The sequence below is a fragment of the Acanthisitta chloris genome, unplaced genomic scaffold, assembly GCF_000695815.1.
Source record: "Acanthisitta chloris isolate BGI_N310 unplaced genomic scaffold, ASM69581v1 scaffold30494, whole genome shotgun sequence".
NCBI classification, from domain to species: domain Eukaryota; kingdom Metazoa; phylum Chordata; class Aves; order Passeriformes; family Acanthisittidae; genus Acanthisitta; species Acanthisitta chloris.
In genome coordinates this window covers 11,831-32,945 of record NW_008668129.1, presented here as the reverse complement: position 1 = coordinate 32,945, position 21,115 = coordinate 11,831, and the positions used below count along the sequence as shown (strand labels likewise).

At 41.3% G+C, this 21,115-nt stretch overlaps 1 protein-coding gene across 1 annotated transcript in view; it reads left to right on the top strand.

Moving 5' to 3' along the window:
* DDX26B (DEAD/H (Asp-Glu-Ala-Asp/His) box polypeptide 26B) overlaps nt 1–20,919 on the top strand; it is a 22,252-nt gene extending 1,333 nt beyond the window's left edge. Inside the window, exons 3-15 of the mRNA XM_009072781.1 lie at nt 1–68; nt 873–1,001; nt 2,977–3,140; nt 4,184–4,336; nt 6,008–6,140; nt 12,096–12,190; nt 14,688–14,903; nt 15,359–15,482; nt 16,042–16,184; nt 16,530–16,761; nt 17,433–17,825; nt 19,383–19,476; nt 19,895–20,919. The exon at nt 1–68 is cut by the window's left edge and continues 101 nt beyond it. Coding sequence (XP_009071029.1) covers nt 1–68; nt 873–1,001; nt 2,977–3,140; nt 4,184–4,336; nt 6,008–6,140; nt 12,096–12,190; nt 14,688–14,903; nt 15,359–15,482; nt 16,042–16,184; nt 16,530–16,761; nt 17,433–17,825; nt 19,383–19,476; nt 19,895–19,994 — 2,044 coding nt within the window. The 3' untranslated portion in view covers nt 19,995–20,919. The remainder of the gene's footprint in view (nt 69–872; nt 1,002–2,976; nt 3,141–4,183; nt 4,337–6,007; nt 6,141–12,095; nt 12,191–14,687; nt 14,904–15,358; nt 15,483–16,041; nt 16,185–16,529; nt 16,762–17,432; nt 17,826–19,382; nt 19,477–19,894) is intronic.
* Nucleotides 20,920–21,115: the final 196 nt, after the last annotated feature.

Genomic DNA, 21,115 nt, shown 5'->3' with positions numbered 1-21,115 from the left:
ACCAGAGCAGCTTGGGAGTGTGCCTACTGATGAGTCTGCCATCACACAGATGTGTGAAGTGACAGGAGGTAACTGGATGCTCTCTTGCTTTGGTTCACATCTGGCATTTGCCTTGAAATATATCTTTTGCTTTGATTCCACTTCACCTCTTCCTGTTTTCTCCGTGTGATTACTCAGTATTCATGTGAATCCATGTGGTGCTCACTTGATTTCCAGTAGCACAGGAGAACTTTAAAGCAATACTCCTATTTCAGATCTAGATGTGAGAGCATTTTCTTAATGCGGTAGGAGGGTTTGGAAAATTTCTGGGATTGTTCTTTCAGAGGCTGTCAGCTTTGCTTGGTCCTGAGATTTTAAATTTTCCATATTTCAGTGTGGAATTGAGCAGGATGTGTATTATTGAGATGTTAACTCTGCTGCAGGGCGCCTAAATTTAATCTTAAAAGGATTAATTCTGGAGCCTGTTGCTTGATGTGTTGATCAGAGTTGTTCTTCTGTTTAATTGATGTTGGAAGAGTTGTGTGGGAGGGGAAGGTTTGGGTAGACAAAAGCAGATAAATCACATAGACTTGGTGAGATCAGACCTTCTCAAGAGCCTTTATAAATTTGGCCTTGGTCCAGCCTGATGTAGCCTTAATGGCCTCGTGTAGTAATGAGTAAAATCTCAGCAGTTTGTGATGGGCTTTTGGTGTTTTTTTTCTTGATTGTATTGCGTTCAAAAGATATTTAGCCTTTTACATAAACTTGTAGGGTTTGTTGCTATTATTTTGGATAAGACTGAAAGCCTTGTGAGTGTGACTTGTGTAATTAAACACTTTTCTTAATTAAGATAACTCAAAGCTTCCTCCCTGTATAATTTCTTTCTTGCACAGGTCGTTCTTACTGCGTTAGGACACAAAGAATGTTGAATCAATGTTTAGAATCTTTAGTTCAAAAAGTCCAAAGTGGAGTTGTTATTAACTTTGAAAAGTCAGGACCAGATCCAGCTCCTATTGGAGAAGGTACAGTGACTGGGTTGTTTTTTTTCCCTTACATGTTTAAGAACGTTTTGTTTGTATGTAAATGTCCTTAAGAGCCTTCGGTGTCCTTCCTGCCACCTTTTCCCTGTAGTGTCCAGGATGCAGCAGTTGCCTGATACTCTCTAAAAAAGTGATTGAGCTATAAAACTTTTATGCTTCAGTGGTAGTGCTCTGGTATCTCTTTAGATAGCCCAGATCATGATGAATGTCCTGCTCAGCTTTTGGGTAGCTTTATGTTTGTTTGTGTTTAATCTTGTCTTTGTTAAATTTTGACAAGTGTTAGTTTGATGCTTGCTAAGTTAAACAGTGCCATATGTCTGCACGTGTTTGTTGGATCATATACCTGCTGACTGACTCTCCTGTCACTCTTTTAACCTTTCTTTGGGAGACTGAAGAAAGTGAATGTTTGCAGGAAGTGGTTAAGTTGGAGTTAGTGTTGTCAAAAGTGTTTTTCACATAATTAAATCTAGCACTAGTGTATTTAAACATCTCTAAAGCACTCTGCTTAATTTTCTGTACATTTCCATTCTGCTAATTGATCACAGCACAAGAAATTTCAGTTAAATGTTCTTAGCTACAGGTGAAAAACTGTGTGCAAAGAACAAGGAATTATTTTGCTACCTGTAAGTCAAGTGCAATAACAGGGAAGGGGAAAGTGCACTCCTAACATGGAGCAGTTCCTCAGATTTGCTGAAGGGCAGAGGAGAGACATGACCAGTTCATGTTTAGGAAATGAGGATGTTCCTGGAATATCAGAAACATAATAGCTTTTAGCATCACCCAAACATTCTAGCATAGCCAGCTTTGTTCCTGCTTTCATTTGGAATCACCTTTTTCTGTATTTGTTTTCTCCTTTTGCTTATTTAAATGTCATTTTATTGGAAGGCTTTCCTATAGTGCTGTGCAGGACAGCACGGCAGCAAATTCTCTGTTGGCCCAAATGCTCTCTCCTATGTCGCAAAACTGCTGGTGAAATTTGGGGTGTTTTTTGTTTGCTTTGCCACATTGAAGTGGTGATGCACTGTGGATATGAATGTGTAAAATCATCAAAACTTTTCATCTCTATGGGAATTGAAAGTCCTAAACTAGAGAGAAATACAGTAGTATTTGCCAAAGCTACAAAAATTATTGTTTGTAACGAGAGGAACTAAACTGATGTGTCTCTGAAACATGGTTTCTGTAGTGTTTTTGGGCAGCTCTAGAGCAAGGAGAACCAGTGCTGTAAAACCTTTTTAAAATGAAGGTGGTTTAAATGGGTGATCTCTGCTGTGCTGCTGTTGGCTTTGAGGAGCAGTCTGTGAAAACTAATGGTCAGATTCTGTACTGCTACAAAGTTCTTTGTCCTCAGCATGAAGGGGGATCTGTGCTGGGGCTCTGCAGTGGACTGGCAGGGAACACTGGTCTTTGCAGCAGGCAGTGGGGGTTAAGTGATCTGTGAATTGTTACTGATTAAAAACGTGGCAAAAGCTCCTCCTACAAGATGCCTCCAACTTCTCTGTGAGACTGTTGTCCTCTTTCAGACTCCACTAGTGGCAGCATCAGTCAGTGGACTTTGCAGCCCATGCAGAAAGCCTAAATGCACATTACCAGCCTTTACAGGTGCAGCAGGACTGAAAGCAGTAAATAGGCTTGTTGGTGCCTGTCAGGTCTGTGGCAAACACTAAGCTTAAGCAAATGCCTTTTCCATCATGTGTGAGTGTGCCTTGCTGCACTCACTGTCTAGCAGCTGTGGAGGGTAGAGCTGGGTAAATGTTGCTATCGTTTCTCAGATGATCCTGTGATACACCTGGATGTGTAGGAGATTTCAGCCACTGATGTAAAGATCTGTATGTCTTTGGCACAAGAGTAATGAAACCCCTGACTGGTTGCTAATACAGACATTTTGCTAGGTGACAAATGCATGCATATTGCTTTTTATTTTCCTTTTGGTTGTTATTTTGCTTTGTTTAAATTTTAGATGGACTTGTTGATTCATCCAGGCCCATCAATTCATTTGCTTCTCAGCCGTGGCATAGTTGTCATAAACTCATTTATGTGAGGCCTAACCCTAAAACTGGTGTTCCTGTGGGGCATTGGCCAATCCCAGAGTCTTTCTGGCCTGATCAGAATTCACCAACATTGGTAAGTCAAATAAGAACTGAAAAAAGGATTATTCTACACTAATAATTGAACAGACTGAAAATGGATAGTGCAGCACTTTTTACTTTCTCTGTTTACCAATATGATGTGACTTTTTGCTTTAAAAGGCTAAAACTGTTTTTAGCACAGAATGGTGTGATCTAATGTGGGTACTGTAACCTGTGATGGTTCTTGCATCTGGAAGGTTTCCTTCCATGTATGTGGTTAGTTCATTTGGTGAATGGTTTATAAAGACTATAAAACCTGAGTTACTTCACATACCACAAATCATATTGAGCCTATTAAATTTTAATCAAAGCTTCATAAAATTTGCATGGAAAGAGGAATATTTGTTTTTGAAAGAAGATGTTTTCTCTACTTAGTGTTAGTTCATGTGTGGGCTCTTCTTTCACTAGCAGGAAGAATTAAAACTGAAACAGAAGAGCTCTACCCCCTTCAGAAAACGAGGAGTAAACAGTATTCACTTCCCCTTTTTTTACTGAAATGATCATACATTTGGCATGCCTGACTAGCCTTTCTGAGCATCTCTTTTGTTAGGCATGTTCTGTTCCTGCACTTTGCAAGTGCTCAAGGTACTGCCTGTCCATTCCCTCTCCCTCTGCCTCCTGATTCAAGAGGGAAAAAAATCAGATTTGTAGGGAACATCGTGAGATACCCTTTGTGAATTGGGTGCAGATTCACATCTGTAATTCTGTGAACATCAGGCTGGGGAGCAGAGTTGAAGTTTTCTTTAAACCTGTGTGTGTTTTGGCTTGATTTGCATGAAGGCTTTTAAATATGAAGATAAATAATGGAATAATAACCATGTTTTCCTCTTGATGGGAAGAATGTGTGTATCAGTGTGTGAGCTTTTTTTCAGTTAAAGAAATATTGAGTTAATCTATATTGTGGGAATGCCTTTTAAAAAGAAAACTGTGGAAACTGAGAGTTTAAGCATGGTAAAATACCCACTTACAAATCTTTCTAAGAGAATTGACATACCATAAATATGTGATAATTGATGCACTTTTCCCTCTTCCTTTCAGCCTCCACGCACAGCTCACCCCGTGGTGAGGTTCTCCTGTGTAGATTGTGAACCCATGGTAATAGACAAACTTCCTTTTGACAAGTATGAGCTTGAGCCTTCACCCCTAACACAGTACATCTTGGAACGAAAGTCTCCCCATACCTGCTGGCAGGTATTTGCCCTTTTCTGCTTCTGGAAGTAGTCTTTGTAAGCCTGGAGAACTGGAGGCTGGTTGTAGATCCTGCAGCTGATGAGAAACGTGTCAAGGTTTCAGTTGCCTCCTTTCTAAGTGAATTATCAGGGGTCAGAATGAGTGTTCCCTCCACAGGCTTTGTAATCTCATTTAATTCTCTTTCTAGGTCCATCTCATTTTGTTAAGAAATGTGTCCCCCAGGTTCCATTTTTGGCTAAATTGAAACTCACTGTAGTCTTCCATTTGCTTACAGGGAAAACCTAGCACTAGTTTCCATCATGTTACCTGATCAATAGCTGGAAATAATTTTCACTAGATGGTTGAAACTGGTAGTGGGAATTGAATGGAAGCTGTTGATCTTGTTGACTAGATTGGCCTGGAAGAGATCAAAGTTCTATTGCTGAAATCCTTTGTCACATGAGCCTTTTGTAATATTTTTGAAAGTTTCTGCATCCTCTGAAATAAGGATTTTAACTTCCTGCTCAATGGTGTTCTTGTAAATAACAGCTTAGTGTGCACACCAGGAGATTGTTTGGTAAGAGACTTTAGCTGGAAAGATGAGTTTGGAGATGTCTCTGTGTTTTGGTTTCCCTAATAAATATTACAGCATAATTGCAAAGATAACACGCATATTCAGGAGAAAGATTCAAGCTGCTTTTAAAGGACATTTTTAAAAATTAGTTTATTAAACATAAGTATGTACATTTTTTTTGCCTGAGTTACTAAAATTTCTCTACTGGTTTTCAAAAACTGTGTTTCTTCTCCAGCTACATATCAGACCTTCACAAACTAGAGAAATAGGCTCATTGTCATAGAAACCATCTAACAAACCCTGTTCCTCATGCCCTGAAAGACACACAGGGAAAACACTTGCTATTTACTGCAAGGTTTATTTTTCTTAGAAAAACTATTTTTGGCTTAGATGTGTGTTATTTTGCCTGTCTCAGTTCAGAATATGCACCATTTTTATCCTATTGAAGTAGCTGTTTACTTGTGTTGCTTTTCAGGGTTGATACCCCCATATATGTGCACTTCACAAAGTCAGTGTTAAGATTGTTGGCACTGACCATAAACAAGATGTGTCTTGAATGTTTGTTTTGCTCAATTTCTCTGCTAAAAGAGGTTTTAGATTTCTTTTGTCAGCGTTGTGAACTTGAGTTATGCTACTTGGAGTCAGAAGACTAGTTTCAAGTAGATTGGTTTTAACATACCTTCACCAGGTGTCCCCTAACCCATTTTACATAGTGTCAAGAACTCTTCAGAGCATCACCTCACAGTAGTTTCACTAAAGATTCATAGAATCATCACAGTTGGAGGAGACTTCTAAGATCAAGTCCAACCATTAACCTGCCACTCTGCTGTAAGCCCTAAACCATATCCTCCAGTGCCAGATCCAGACACCTCTTAAGCACTTCCAGGGGTGATGACTGTGAAGAACATTTCCACACTGACTGGGGTACACTGAGCACTGCATGTCTCAGTTTTATGACTGGGGAATGTACTCACCCTGATGTGTGCAGCCTCAGACTTGTTGTAGGCAATTTGCTGTCTTACTGCAATTGGATTCAGATTGATGTGAATTTGTAAATGCCTCATGCTTAATGTTCTTCATGTTCTTCTGATACAGTGATGTCTCTTCTTCTTTGTCAGGTATTTGTGAGTAGCAGTGGGAAGTACAGCGAACTTGGGCACCCGTTTGGGTATTTAAAAGCAAGCACTACTTTAACCTGTGTAAACCTCTTTGTGATGCCTTACAACTACCCTGTTTTGCTTCCGTTGTTAGGTAGGTAACAAACTTCCATTGGACTATCAATGCAGCTGCTTCAGAGTAAAAGCAAAACAATGATGGTTGGTGTTCTGCCTTAGTTTGAGACGTTATAAAATAATGGAGATCAGAGAGTAGAGAATGTTGCAAACTCTTTTAACATAATTTGGGAGGAGAGGATTTTCATACCCCCTCTCCCTTTTTTTCTCTCCAGCAGAGGAGGAGAGCTACCTGCTTCCAGTGCATGTTTGATGCTGTTCACCTCCTAGACACGTAGCCTCTTCCTTAACCTGGAGTAAGCGTCAACCTCCATTCTTTTCCCTCATTTAGGGTGTGGTGTATCCAGGTTTTGCAGTTGCTCTTGTAGCAGCTTATTTTTTACTGGAAGATCAGATGCAGTGTTTGCCACGGGTGTTGGGAAGAGGGAATTCCCTAATGCAGTTTAGAGCAGTAAGAAGGAATTGGTCTGCATTTCTTCCCTGCCCAAAGGACTGTATTTTTTTTTGATGTTTTTTTTTTCACTCCCACAATGAAATTACTTTCTAAGGAAAGATGGTATGAAAAAGTGCTGTGTGAGTAACTGCCACAGTGACTGTGGCTATTAGGGATCTGGCACAAAGGTAGTGGCAGAGAGGAGTTTCCAGGGTGCCACCAACCCTTTTAGTTGCAGGTGCTGTAAGGCTTTTTTTTTTGTTCTTGTTTTTTGCGTGTGTTTTTAGTGATACAGAATAATGGTGATCAAGAGAATTGATATTGAGTCTTGCTGTCTCACACAGGATTTGTCCATTCATTTCTGGGAAATAACGCAAACAGAACACAATTCAGGAATGCTTTTTCATGATCCTGGTCAGAACCAAACGCAAGAAATTTGTGCTTGTTGATAATGTCTTTTGTAGTTATCCATGTAGCCCTAATTGTCCCAAAGCATGCAAGGAGGAAACTTTTAGACTAAATTAGAGTTTCTGTGAGTTTGTGGCTCCTGAAATACTGCAGCAGATCCAGTAGCTGGAAAGCCATCACTGATCCTAAATTAATTTCCGTGTTCATTTTGATGTTGATGTTTGCAGTTCTGCTGTCTCTTCCCTGGCAGCTCTTGTCTTCCCCCTGCCTTTTTTGCAGGGGTGTAAAGCTCTTCCTACTCTTTGGAGAAAGGCACTTTTCAGTGTACACAGTGCTACTGTGCAGTTTACTCACCTGGTAATCCCACATCTTACATTTCTGAAGGCTGTTTGAAGGAAGATGCAGAGCTTCTATGTTGCCTGAATAGTAAAAGGGATGTTTTCTTCAGAGCACAAATCCTGTGCATTCCATATTGTTAACACCAACACATACAGTGTTACCTTCAGATCTCCTTCCAGGACTTTGTTTATCCTTGGTCTCTAAGGCATGGTGGAATTAAGTGCGGTGGAATATACATATAACATGAAAGCAGACCTGGACCCTTTCTCCTTAGCAGTACACAGAGTGACTGAGGTGATGAGAGCATACCTGGTAAATTATTTGTAGATGTGTTTAGCAATACTGACTCTGTGTTTGTCACTGTAGGTAGGTAGGGGCTGTTTCTGTTTTCAAACACTGCCCCTGTGTCTGTCTTAATAGATACCAGAAGTGGATACTGATGGTTTAGCAGAGAACTGATTTGAGTGTGTAAAACCAATTTTTCATTACCTTTAACCCTGATAAAGGATATGAGAAGTCTGCTGCATTCAGCCACTACCACCCATAGTGGTGCATCACTGTGGCTCTAGTGGCTCCTGCCCTACTGGTAGAATATTGTGTTGGAGGATTGGGACTTAGCTTGGGATAGTTCCATGGATGATGTAGCTCTGTTCCTTCTGGTGACTCTTTCAAAGACAAAACCACTTTACAACTGTGTATTCATAATGTCTTATCAAGGGATTTATCTGTGTTCAACTTCATGAACAGCTAGTAAGAGGCTTAAGGATTTCTTTTTTTTTTGCTTATATTTCCCTCCAGCATTCCTGAGCAGGGGAGGTTTTAATTTTGTTTTTGAAAAATATCAAAAGAAAAAGCCCTAAAGGAACAGGTAAGAGAGGTAGGAGGGAGGAAGCTTGCAGGTGATACTTGAGCAAACTGTAACAAGTTGTAGTGGTCAGTAACTGAAGGATGCAAAAATCATACCACCTCTTATAGCCTTGGTGGTTTCATGTCTTGGTTTCTGCAGGAATGGATTTGGGAATGCTGTAGCCTCTCCTGGTTTGTAACTTGCTGGGACTGCTTTTAGAGTCTGAAGCTTTGTGAGGAAAGAAGCCAATTAATAGGACTTTATAAAACAGTGAAGCTGCTCAGTCCATGTGTTAACCTGACTCATGCACTGTGCTTAATTGGTTGTCTGACAAAAAAGCTGGTCCCTAGTTCATTTCCAGCAGTGAGACAGACCATGTGGGATGTGCTGGTGCTGCTCTGTTTTGCTCTCCTAAGGCTAGAGATGTGTCATGACTAGCTTGGTGGTGGTTTGCTCCCAGCACTGAGGAGGTGGGTGCAGTTCTTTCTGTTCAGTGTGGGGCAGGCTTCTGAAGGTGGAGCTTTTCAGGGACATGCTGATGTGCTTTGCTGAATGCTTGGCTCACAGATGATAGAAATTTTCCCTTGAAGGATTTTTGCCTGTAACTGATACTGCCAAAGCTGTTGTACTTCAGATACTGTTCTGTTCCAAAACAATGGTACAGCAAAGTTCATAAAGTAGAAGTTGGAGGGATTTGAGGGAGAGCTAAGCAAGGATGAGATGCACTTCTAAATGTTCCTGCCTTGCCTAAGATGTTTCCTTGCCTGCTCTTAGCTGTGTTGGTGGGAGGGCAGGCACTGCTGGGCAGTAGGAGTGAGTGTTCATTATGTCTGCAGAAGCAGCAGTGAAAGAGCTGTGATGGTAATACCATGAGAAGGTGGTTAATACCCTTTCTATGTGGGCCTAAATATGCAGAAGGATGAGCATTTAGAAAATGTCTGCCTGTGAAGGACTGCAGCACGGGCAGTTTGCTTTGATGCTTTTGCAGGCTCTGTGAGAGAACCTGCAAGTATTGACCTTACATTTTGGAAGCTAAAGGCTGTGTTTCTCACAAACGTGAACACATCATGCTGTGGCATGGGCAGGGAGAGCCAAACATTTTGTATCAGTGGAGAAAGAGTGCCACAATGCCTTTCTTAATGGTGGATGCTGGTTGACATTGCAGTGCCTTATTTTTGGCTAGATGGTTTGCAGGGAAGGATACTGCTGTCTGTGAGTGTAAAACTCTGAGTCTTTGCTGTTCAAAACAGTATATCTATTAGTGCATAATTGAGAGAATTACAGGAGTCAGCAGGGAATGGTGATGTACTTGCTCAGGGTAATGTGAGTCGTGATTTTAAAAACAAAGTGTTTTACTTTGGGCTACATGATGCAAACTCTCACTCACAACTAGACTGTTGTCACATGAATTGTTCTTTTAATTTAAGCTCCAGCTGAACTATTGAAATTACCTTCTGACTCTTCTCTCTCCCTCGTGCTCTATTTTTTTAACCATTCACTGATCTTAAAAGTGTATCCCAGCCCCCTTTTCACTGATCTTAAAAGTGTATCCCAGCCCCCTTCTGTAGTGCTGGGTGTCAGAGGTGTGTAATGCTGTCCTGTGTGTCACAATCTGATTGTTTTGTATATTAATCTGAAGTGGGTAATGACTTTGCAGTACAGTTTTCCATTGACTGGTCTATCTGTGGTTTTACCTGATTTGAGTTGCTGCAGCTTGTGGCCCTTTCCTAGTAGTTTTTACTACTGATTATCTAGTGCTTTTAGCTCCCTCTGAATTGAGAAGTAAAAAGAATTCTCCATTGAGGACTACACAGAAAGCAATATCTGCAAATTAATAGGTTGGAATAAAGTTTAATTATGTCAGGAATTTTTCAATACTTTTTGATTTTCATCTGCAAAAGTTTGGTGTTTCATCTATGAGAGACAGAGTAAAACTGGGTTACTGTGTGTGTGTGTTGTTTACATAAATGATCATGTGCAGCCCAGGGCACAGGGGAAAAGGTACATTTGAAGTCCTGTGTTGCAATCTGCTGACTGTGTGTCTCAGACTCTCAAGGTAGAGGCAGGTAAGGTGTTGATGGTGATGTTCTCTTTGAAACTTGTGGCTATTTACCACAGTGACTGTTTTGGAGGGTGGTTTATGCTGTGGGGAGACTCATTTTAAGCAGACAAAACTTTGCTGAAGCTCTGCTTAGAGTGGAGAACTCCTTCCTTGGATAGTAGAGATCAGGGAGGTGCTCTTGTCTTGGATGTCTCGGGGAGCAGCTGTGCTGTGTGTGGATGAGACTGAGCTGGCTGAGCACAAGGAACTGCTGTGCCCTGTCACAGCAGCTCTGCAGTCACTGGTGCAACCTCAGAGCAGCAAGTGAGACAGTAATAAAGTGCTGATAAAGGGGTTAAGGTTCAAGCTGTACTCACACTGAGCTCGTGGACTATGAAATATTAGCACATACTATAAAACAACATTTTACATTTTAATTTTTATTTTGCTTTGAATTTCGGATGTAGTTCAACTTGCATTTTGTTGTGAAAAGGTAATAGGTCTATAAGATAAGAATGGATGTTGTTTTATCTTTGCCATGTGTCATGATGTCATCACAGGTTCTTTTGGGTAATAGTGCAAAGCTTGTTGTATATTGAGGTTTTAAATGGAATTCTGATTTGTCCTCTCAAACTCCACCCGACTTCCTTCAGGCCAGGAAAGAGAACAAGTAGCATCTGTAGTGTGGTTGTTGTATGTGATCCAGAATTCATTTAGATTGGGAAATACTTGTGATTGAGTGTGGTTTGGTTATGAGAACTTGGAAAATAGTACCTTAACATCTGTTCCATTTGTGCAGAATACTATACAAGTCAAATTTTCTTCTCCAAATATCTTTCTGAAAGCTCAGTCTGAAGAAAACAACTTCCTTGCTGCGTCTGTCTTTTGCACACCCTCTTCTGTGCATCTCTGTCTCCTGCAGCTCTCCCCAGTTAATTTTTGGACCGCCCTTTCTCCAGCCCTGCATATCCTTCCATTAGCCTCACTTTGCCAGCATGCTACAGCCCTACAAAGAAGAAACTCTTAATTTCCATGGATAATTCATGATTTCAAATGATGAATTGCAGGACACTGTGTTTGGTTTTGATGTTTAGACATCGCTGGTACAGTTCATATAGTGTGCACAGCAAATAGGTCCATGCTGCACCTTGGTGATTGATAAATGGCAATATGCACACCTGTAGTGTGAGCAGGGTATCTCTGGAGCAGTACCTGAAGGAAGTGAGCTGTCTGGCTGCCCCTCTCTTAAAGTGCAGCAGTTTTTGTAGCTAATGACTGTCTCATGTCTATCTGTGGGAGACTTTGCTGCCCTGGCATGAGGTAGGCAGTGTGGCTGGAGGTAACCCCTTGTCTGCTGGGGCACAGCTGCTGCTCTTGGCAGCAGAATCCAGCAAAGCTGCCCAGAAGGATTCCCTGATTTGTTTGGGTTTTTTTATTCTCTTTGATGCCAAAGAATATGTTTACTGGAGACCAGAATTCATCACACAGGTTGAACAGAAGAAAGCTGATCTGAAAATGGAAGTTGAACCAAGTTGGTGTTGTTCGGTTTAATCAGATTCAGGGACTCCCTGATGATCCAAGAGAGGCAAGGGAGGTGAAACTCTTTTAACAGGTGGATCTGTTGCACCTTCCGTGCTGCTATTAGTTGTGTGCAGTGTTTAAGTCTGGTGTACCTTGTAAGTTTGCTTGTAATGGGGACTTGCACTGGATTACCTACTGCAGCTAGGACTGGGGATTCACAATCCTTCACACCTAAGGTTAAGAGCAGTTTTGTGGGGAAGCCCCATTGGGAGATGGGTGGAGGGAGGAAAAAGAGGGGGGAAACCTGGCACATGCAGTCTGGGGCCAAGCTGGTGGTCTGGGACTGTATAAATGACACCTTGTTTTGTTGTTTTCCTTGTTGCAGATGACTTGTTTAAGGTTCACAAACTTAAGCCAAATCTGAAGTGGCGACAGGCTTTTGACAACTACTTAAAAACAATGCCTCCTTACTACTTACTGGTATGTTCCTCTTCTCATTTCGTGCTCCTGGGTTTAATGGCTGGTGTGACCAGAGTCCTGGGCATCATACCTCTTCCTAATAAATTTTTTTTACGTAACTGTGGTGACATTTTGGGTAGCAAACATTTTGCTTTGCAGAGGTATGGAGATCAGGTCAAACCATTTTAAGAAAGAAATGAATTTGTAGAAATATTGAGTAATAGTAACTGTTAAGATATTAAATATGTTTTCTGTTCATTAAATATGAAATAAGCTTTGATCAAAAGTAGATGGTTCAGAGAAACTGAATTTGGCATTATTTTTGTAACTTGCTAAGGAAAATGCAATGAAGTTTTATTGATGTGGGTGAAGTGCTGGAACTTGGAAGCTGGTACTGAGAGAACTGGCTGGGCCAGAGAAAGGGTGGGGGGAGGCACTGTGTCACCTTTTACATGTAGCTTGGACAATGCACCTCAATATGGACTTGCATCATCCCGGCTATTCTGGACCTGAGCCTTGGAGTGGAAATTGCCAGTGGCACCAGCTGTGTGGTGTCTTGGTGATGTGGCATAACGTCCATTGCGAGCTAGTTAGACACCAAACTCATGTCACATGTTATCTCAATAGACTTGAATTTTAGTGGCCAAAAGTGGAAAAGCTAGAGCACTGATCTATGTGCCTTAGCTTCCTATAATTGAGCTTATAAATTTTTTTTTTATATACTTACTCTCTTACTATTGTGTATTTTGTTTTCCTTATAGCCATTAAAGAAAGCCCTAAGGATGATGGGAGCTCCAAATCTGATATCAGATAATTTAGATTGTGGACTTAGTTACAGTGTTATCTCTTACCTTAAAAAACTCAGCCAACAGGTAGTATTGATAAAACCTTTGCAATTAGAAGTGCGTTGATTATTTAGTTTGTGGTAATCTCATTATAAAGCAGTTAATCCCTGTGGGAGTTCATATGGGTGTGCAGCATATATTATAATTGAAGATTGGTGAGCATTTCCACTGCAAATATGGATGAATCCAGCTTGGTTCTGTAGCCAGTGATTGTGCCTTCTGTAAGTGGTGGAGGGGAATGCAAAGGAGACCTCTTCAGCTATACTTTGACTATCTGCTAGACCTGAAACTCCAAAGATAATCACTAATTGGATTTATGGCTGCTCTTGCCATTGTTCTTCACAGCTGAAGTCAGAGCTTGCTCTCAGTCTCATGTTTATTTCTCTGTGTCCCTTGGCAATGTGTATGTTCCAAAAACAGTGTTCTTGCCCGTGGGGAATAAAATCCTAGTTGAAGCTTTATATCTGAGCTTCCTGTTTCCATCAGGTCAAATCCATTCTTTGTGGGTCTATATGACCTGGTGGGAAATAATCTTACATATCTTTCTCTCTTTGTCAAGACTGCCATTCCAGGTGTATGTGCCTGGGAGCCCTTCCTGCTCAGCACGAGGGGCTCTCACAGCAGTGGTTCAATGTCTAGAAGGCAGTGGGGAAGCAGTTTGCAGCCTTTGAAATTCCAAAGTAAAAATCCTCCGCCTTAAAGAATGCACAAAATACATTCCAAAGCCTCTGAATGACTGAGCATCTACTAGACATAAAACTTCTTGTGGTATTTTGGTAACTTAATGATATGCAAATTCGTATGATTTATCTGCACTGTGGAGTTGGAATGGCTCGAGATGGCTGCTGTGGCTTTCACAGGCATTCTCAGCACATGAAACAGTTTGAATGTGTTGAATGCATCATAAGCTCCTGTACAGGGACAGGCAATTCCAGAATTCTGCTGTGCTCCTGCTGTTCTTAAATTCAGAGTTTCCCACTGATAATGAAGCGAACTCTGCAGAGGAGGAGATCTGGGGGAAGTGGGTTGCAATCAGCGTGGGGTTTGGGGTTTTGGTTGGTTGGGGTTTGCAAGTGGGTATAAAAAAGAAAGATCTTACATTGAATACAGTTAGAGCTTAATACTCTCTGTAGCTATAATATGAATTCTGTGCTAATTGGAGGAGTGATATGTTTTTAGATTCTTACTCATAAAGCAAATTTCTTTTATACCTTTTCTCCCTTATGTTTATGCAAACATGCAGGGCAGACTTTAGTTCATAGGTCATTTCAAAAACCAGCTGAAATTGTGTTACTGTACCTGAACCAATCCTGTTTTAGATGCAATTTTACTGTAACCTAAGGCATCCTACCTTCCAATATGGTTTTTCCTTTCCCTTTAAAGATGGTTCTTCAGGGACACAAAAGAAAGTCACAGACTTGCAGCAGAATCAGGGATATTCACAGACCTCCTACTGGCATTTAAATTTAGATACACTGGCTAAATATTTTTCCATATGCTAGCACATTAGGATTTCTTTATGCTTGAGATCTAATCTATGTAATCCAATATATCCCTGGGTAGGTAGTTGGGAGCTAAATGTATAGTTTTATTCTGCTAATGTACTGTGTGTTTTGTACTGACAATGTGCAGTGCCTGCTGATTCTTTAACTCATGGTGTGATTCCATTTTAGACAAAAATAGAATCAGAACGGATAATAGGTTCAGTGGGTAAGAAAGTTCCGCAAGAAATTGGAATAAAAGTGAAAAATCACTCCAGTGGCCTCTCCTTGGTACACAGTAGGGATTTTAAGCAACTGCTGCAAGGGATCACTGGGGAATCTCCACTGAGACTGGCGGAAATGAATGTTAAAGAATTTGCTGGCTTCCACATAGGACTTTTAAACAAGGTAAACAGCACAGTGAACTTGCATGACTAAGCAGTTAATCCATTTTAAATGGGTAACTTTTATGGATTTCGTGTGGAGGGAAGAACTTTAACTGAACTGTAAAAGTGCAGCACAGACATAAATAAGGAGAAGAGTAAATGCAAATTTTTGCACTTGATTTTGGGACACTCTTTGAAAATCCCGTGATGGTAAACAAAGATTACTGTGTTTTAAGTGCCAATCTGTGCCAAAGACAGCTAGTGTTGTTCATCCAGGAATTAACGTGCTTACTCTTAATGGAGCTGAATGAGGTCTTGTTGAAAAGACAGTCACTGAGCTTGCTGCATCCAGTTATGAAGCTCTGAAGCTACTTAATGTTTTTGAATAGTTAGCATTATTACAGTTCATAGTGGAATTTCTCCATGCATGAGAACTGCTGGATTAAATGGAAGTTACTTGTTTTGTTACAAACCTAGGATTTGAAGCCACAGGCATTCAGAAATGCTTATGATATTCCTCGTCGCAGTCTCTTAGACCAGCTAACTAGAATGAGAACCAATCTTCTGAAAACACACAGGCTTTTCCTGGGGCAGGATGAAGGTAAGGAGTCAGTTCTTCATTAATAGTTTGGAAAGAGTATAGCCATTCTTTTATTTCTCTGAGTGGTGTTTTTTGTCCTTGGTGTGGGAGTAGAAGTGGCTGTTGCATCTTGCTGAGTCAGACAGTGTCCTTTCCTTGACTCTGAAGAGGAAAGAATGGAAGTTTTCCATTCTGTCATGGAAGATGTTAGGCTTGCCTTGAATTTTAAAAGCAAGTTTCATGGGAGAGCTTTTCCATACACCAGGGTTCAGTGGACATGTTTTATATAGCAGTGGGGGCTTAAAGCAGAAAGGGGCTTACTTCATTTCCTGGTAGGTGCTGGTGGTCTGGAGATGCAGTTGTCAGCATAGAGGTTCAGCTTGCTTATTGTTCTTCCGTCAGTTAAGCTCAGCTCTTGCCAGACTTATCTCCACAATTGTAGTCTTCAGCTCTTCTTCTGCAGTGAAAAGAATTAGTCATTTCTAGTCCATAAATGCCAACATTTGGAATTGAAGTGTGTCAAGGGTGTATTGCCTTAGTTTTAAGGTAAGCTAAATTAAGGTCTCTTGTTCTGTTGCAGATTGCCTGCATAGTGTTCCTGTTGCTCAAATGGGAAATTACCAGGAATACCTGAAAATGATGCCTTCACCTCTTCGGGAGATTGACCCGGATCAACCAAAAAGACTTCATACCTTTGGCAATCCATTTAAACAGGACAAGAAGGTAGGAGGGGCCATGCTGTCTGCTGGGTCTTCTTATTTAACACAGCTTGAAATACTTGAGCTGAATTTCTTCCCCACAACTACAATATATTGCTAACCTGGGCAACCTTCTGTCATGTGAGGACAGTAGGGTTGTGTTCCACATGGTCTAAGAGGAATGTGTACAGAATCATGCTGGTTTGCAGAGGGGCACTGGGCTGTCTCTGGTTACATCAGGGATCTGCTCTGAGGACTGTCAGGTGTTTTGAAATGCACCTGAATTTGAACAGAGGGACTCGTTCCATCAGAGAATTGATGAAACAATTGCTGCCTTGTACTGTTGCTTAACTGATGACTTTCTTTTCAGGGTATGATGATAGATGAAGCTGATGAGTTTGTGGCTGGGCCTCAGAACAAGATCAAGCGTCCTGGAGAGCCCAACACTCCTGCCTCACTGAAGAGGAGGAGGAGCATGTCACCACTGCTGCGGCGGCCTCAGTCACCGCCCGTCGTCACCAACCACGTGGGGGGGAAAGGGCCACCAGCTGCTCCTGGATCCCCATCATACCTGAACCTCAAAGGTGTCCCAGCAAATAAAGGTATGCTGAGTGTCATAGCAGCCTTCGTGGTCACAGGTGGGAATATCTGGGGAGAATGGGAAGTTTGCTCTGTGCTTCCCGAGTTGACTCAAAAGGGTCTGTCAGCTTGTGTCTGTGCTCCAGGGTTATGTAGGAGTGAGCTGCTTTTGTTCGCCTAGGTAAACAGGCTGCTGCTAGAGCTAGTGGAGTCTGGAATATGAAACATAATTTTGAGGTAGAAAGGATCTCAGATCAGCTTTTAGTTCTCGTTTGTATGTTCTGTGGAGAAGGAAAGTTAAAATACTGTTCTGTTTCATTTCCCACAAATACTAGTTGTTGGACCTGCCTGTTGCAGTGGAGTTAGAAGAAACCTCTGTTAGCTGAATTTGGGGAAGAGCAGTAAAAAAAATTAGTTTATTTAGAAGTCATAACATTGCAATAGGAATACAAAAAGTAGTGACTTCACAATAGTGATATGAGATGGTAACAGCTCAAAGGGAATTACTCCCTTGATCACGTCCAGAGTCGGATAAAAGTATTGGAGCATTGTCCAGCACTGTCGTATTACTCCCTACACAGCACTTCAAACCAAAAGGATACAGAACTATTTCTTTTGGGTTTTGATGTGGGGTGTTTTTTTTTTTTTGATACTGCAGTTATGCACTCTTAAGATTTGTATTTTGAATTTGTAGATGCCAATAACAGTGTTGTCCAAGATGGCAATGGAGAGAAGAAAGCAGAGAATTGTCAGCCACTGGAAAAGCAAATCGATGGCTTACATGGACAAATGGCTCCTGCAGGTCCAGCTGCTGTGGGAGAGGATGAAATGTTACCCGACGACTTAGACTCTCTACCTGTTGAATTCAATTGTTTAAGTGAAGATGGGTTGGATCATAAACCTGGCACCAACGCACTCATTCGAGGACCTCTGAACTACAGCGTGGCTGGAGATGACCCAAAACGGGCGATGGAGTCTACTTCAGAGTCTGTGCCAAATTCCTTTAAAATAACACCTGCCATGCTGGAGGGAACCAATGCTGACATCAAAATTAAAGTGATGAAAGAGGTTCGCAAACCTGGAAGAAGTAAGTTGTTTTGGGTTGTTTGTTGTATTAGTATGTTGTACATGGTGCAAGGAGACTTTCCTTGAAATCAGGAGCTGTTGCAATATGCACACAGCATTGGATTTTTGAGTAGTTTCTAGTTGCTCACATATGAGCAATGTGGGGACAAAAAAGGAGAGTTGTTACATGCTGGGCAGGTGAGTTGAAGCTTAGGCAGCAGTGCTTGGGAAGTTGAGTGCCAAGTCACTCTGTCCTCAGAGGAAGGTTAACTGGTATGAGAGGTGCCCTGTGAAAGCACCTGCCAGAGGTTTTGGGTTTGTTACTAGGGGTCTAACGAGACCAGGCAGACTCTGCCTTATGCTGCTCCTTGTGTACGCGTAGTGTCCTTTTGCTCTGTGCTCATCAAAAGCAGCGCAGAGGCCTGTGTCTCTCTAAGGGTGCATCTTGGAATATGTTTGCAAGGGAATATTAACAGTTAGTTGCAAAGTGAAGCTTTTTTTATTTCATGAGACAATGTAATTAGTGATGGAACTGTTGCAAACTCGTTAGAACTGAAGACTGACTTTTTTCTTTTTTCCTGTAAGGTTTGATAACCCCCCCAAATCTAAATGCTGTGAGGAGAAGTAACTCGTCTCCTCAGCCTTTGTTACACGTTTTGCCTGTACTTTTATACAGAATCAAAACACTGACCTGAAACTCCAACTGATGTATGTGCTGTAGGATTTGCCGTAGAGACACACTATTCCATTTGTTCTTAAATGGCAGATGTCTCTAACATGGTCTGTGTCTGAGTGACTCATATTTCTACAAACTAAACTACTGAGTATTTGTCTAATGGATTGTCAAGTGCCAGTAATTAGTATAATGGAGTGTTCTTAACTTGTCTGGTTTTGACCTTGCATTGCTTTCCCAAATCTCAGTGTTCCTTTGAGCCAAGTAATCACTGTGGCACACTGAGACTGCTCAGAGATGAAGGCTTTTTTGTGCTGCATCTGTATTTTATTCATAAAATTTTTAAAACTTCCTACTTGGGGATGTCTTTGCTTCCTGTTTTGCAAGGTGGACTCATTTTATACCGAGTTCATGTCTAGAAAATGATGATGTAGGGTAAAACAGTACTGTGTTCAGTGTAAGTCACCTGTCTTGCTACAGAGTTCAGTTAGTCATCAGAGAGAGAAACTAAGCAGTAGTGGGTTAAGTACATGTCTGTTCCCAGTTCTGACCATGCTATAGGTCTCTGTGCCTGCTGCATCACCCTGAGCAGGTCCTTGGTCACAGCACCGTAAGTACTTTCATTCAGGGCTCTGCTATGGCAAATGTTTTCTAGCTGCTGTTGCTAAAGAAAACCTTATTCTTTGATGCCACATTTGAGTTATCAGATCATCAGCATCACTTCAAATTATTGGTCCCACCTGCTTTCTGCACAGAAAGCTAACACAGGCTTTGTTCTGCCTTGTGTATTGCCAGGCACAGATGTGTTCAACTGGGATTTGGTTTTCCTTTGGCTGTTAAGCTTTATTGAAACTGCATTTGCAAGATATACTTTTAATCCTTGGCTGGATTTTTCTCTCATTTTAGATTATGAAAAAATATTCTCTCTTCTCGAGGAGGTGCAAGGACCTATGGAGATTCAGAAGTATTTCATTGAATTTGCTATCAAGGAAGCAGCAAGGTTTGTATGGATATCAGTGACTCCGAGTCATAAATTGAATGTTAATTTAGATCATGCTAGTAAATCAGTACTGGAAAATTTATATTTTTTGCTGTTTTCCATTTCAATTAATATAGTTGGTTTAGTCGTCAAACTACAGCTATGTTTTTATGGAGTGAATGGTCTTTAAGTAAAGTTTAAATGGGAATGAGAGAGATGAATTATTGAAGACCAGCCCAAAGTTTGAGTGGGTTGGGGAAGGGGTGACTGTATTAAAATTAAATTTTCTAGCCATTCTAATATCAGAAGTAAAAGAAAGCTCTTCCATACTGGAAACAGAGCCTCTGGTAATGCCATTTGTCATGGCTGAGTAGTCTTGAGTTGTTCAACTGTGTTTTTGGAGGAAAAAAATTTAAATTGCTCTCCCTCTCTTCTGTAGGTTTAAAAAACGGGTCTTAATACAACACTTAGAGAGAATACTAGAGGAACTAGATTTCACCAGCCCACCCAACAGAGTTAATCATGTCAACAGTAGATAATAATGTCCCGGCCAGACGAATGCGGACCAGGAATGAGTTTGCTGTGCCACAGAAGAGTGGAAGAGGATGTAGCTGCTGCCCTCACCATCTTGGCAGTCAAGTGATTTCACTGTCACAGTCTGAGAAGAAGCAGTGGAGCTTTAACTTTAAGAGCCTGATTGGGCAGAAGCTGGGCTATAACCTTAAGGATTTGCTATGAAAGGTGTGGCTTTTTCCTGTGGAGGGTGCTGTTTGCTCAGCAGGCGGAAGAAAATAGCCATTGCTGCCCCTCCTGCAGGTGATGAGAATTTACTCATTTGAACGCTGTCATTAGACGTTTACGTGCTATAGGCAGCAGGTTGCACTAAAATGGGGCACTGTCAAATGCACACACTGTCTGCATCGTGGAGAGAGCCCGTGTGTTCCCAAAAAAATCCTCCCAGAAACACCTGCACTGGTAAAATTGCATGTTGCCACCACAGAGACAAGGGTTTTGTTCCCAAGAACTGCTAGCCATGCCTTTAAACTTGAGATTCAGTGTAGATTGAGAGTAAAGAAACTGCTATTGTGTTATTGAAAGCTAAAGACAGCCCTGTGACTGTTACCACCTGATGGTCACTAAACAATCTACCTCAGACTCTCTTCTGTTTTGTCTGCAGACATTATGAAAGTGCACCTGAGGCTTCCCAGGTCCCCGACTTCAGTTCTCTTTCATCCTGTGAGGAGGACGGAGATTCTTCAGGTGGCCTTGGCACACGCTGTGCTTTGGAAGCACTAAAAGGAAACGCTTTTAAAAACGTGTATTTTAATGTTCATACAAAAGAGATTATTTTGAACAGTATTGTTACCAGATCACTAATTTGATATTTTAACTGTATAAATTTTTTGGAACATATGTATATAAAAAATAAACCATTTTATTAATTTTTAAGAAGTGCTAATCTGAGGAGTCTGTAGCGAGCCGCACTCAGTTCCTCCAGTCGTCTGTTGCCAACAGACTGCTCATATTTTTGTAGAAACAGCTGAGCCTGGTCTTGCACACCCTCAGACACTTGTGGTGGTAGTTGCAGGATGTGTTTGTACCTGAAGCACCTGCCCAGGTGTCACTCAGCTCAGCCTCTGTGGGGGTGCACATTTTGACA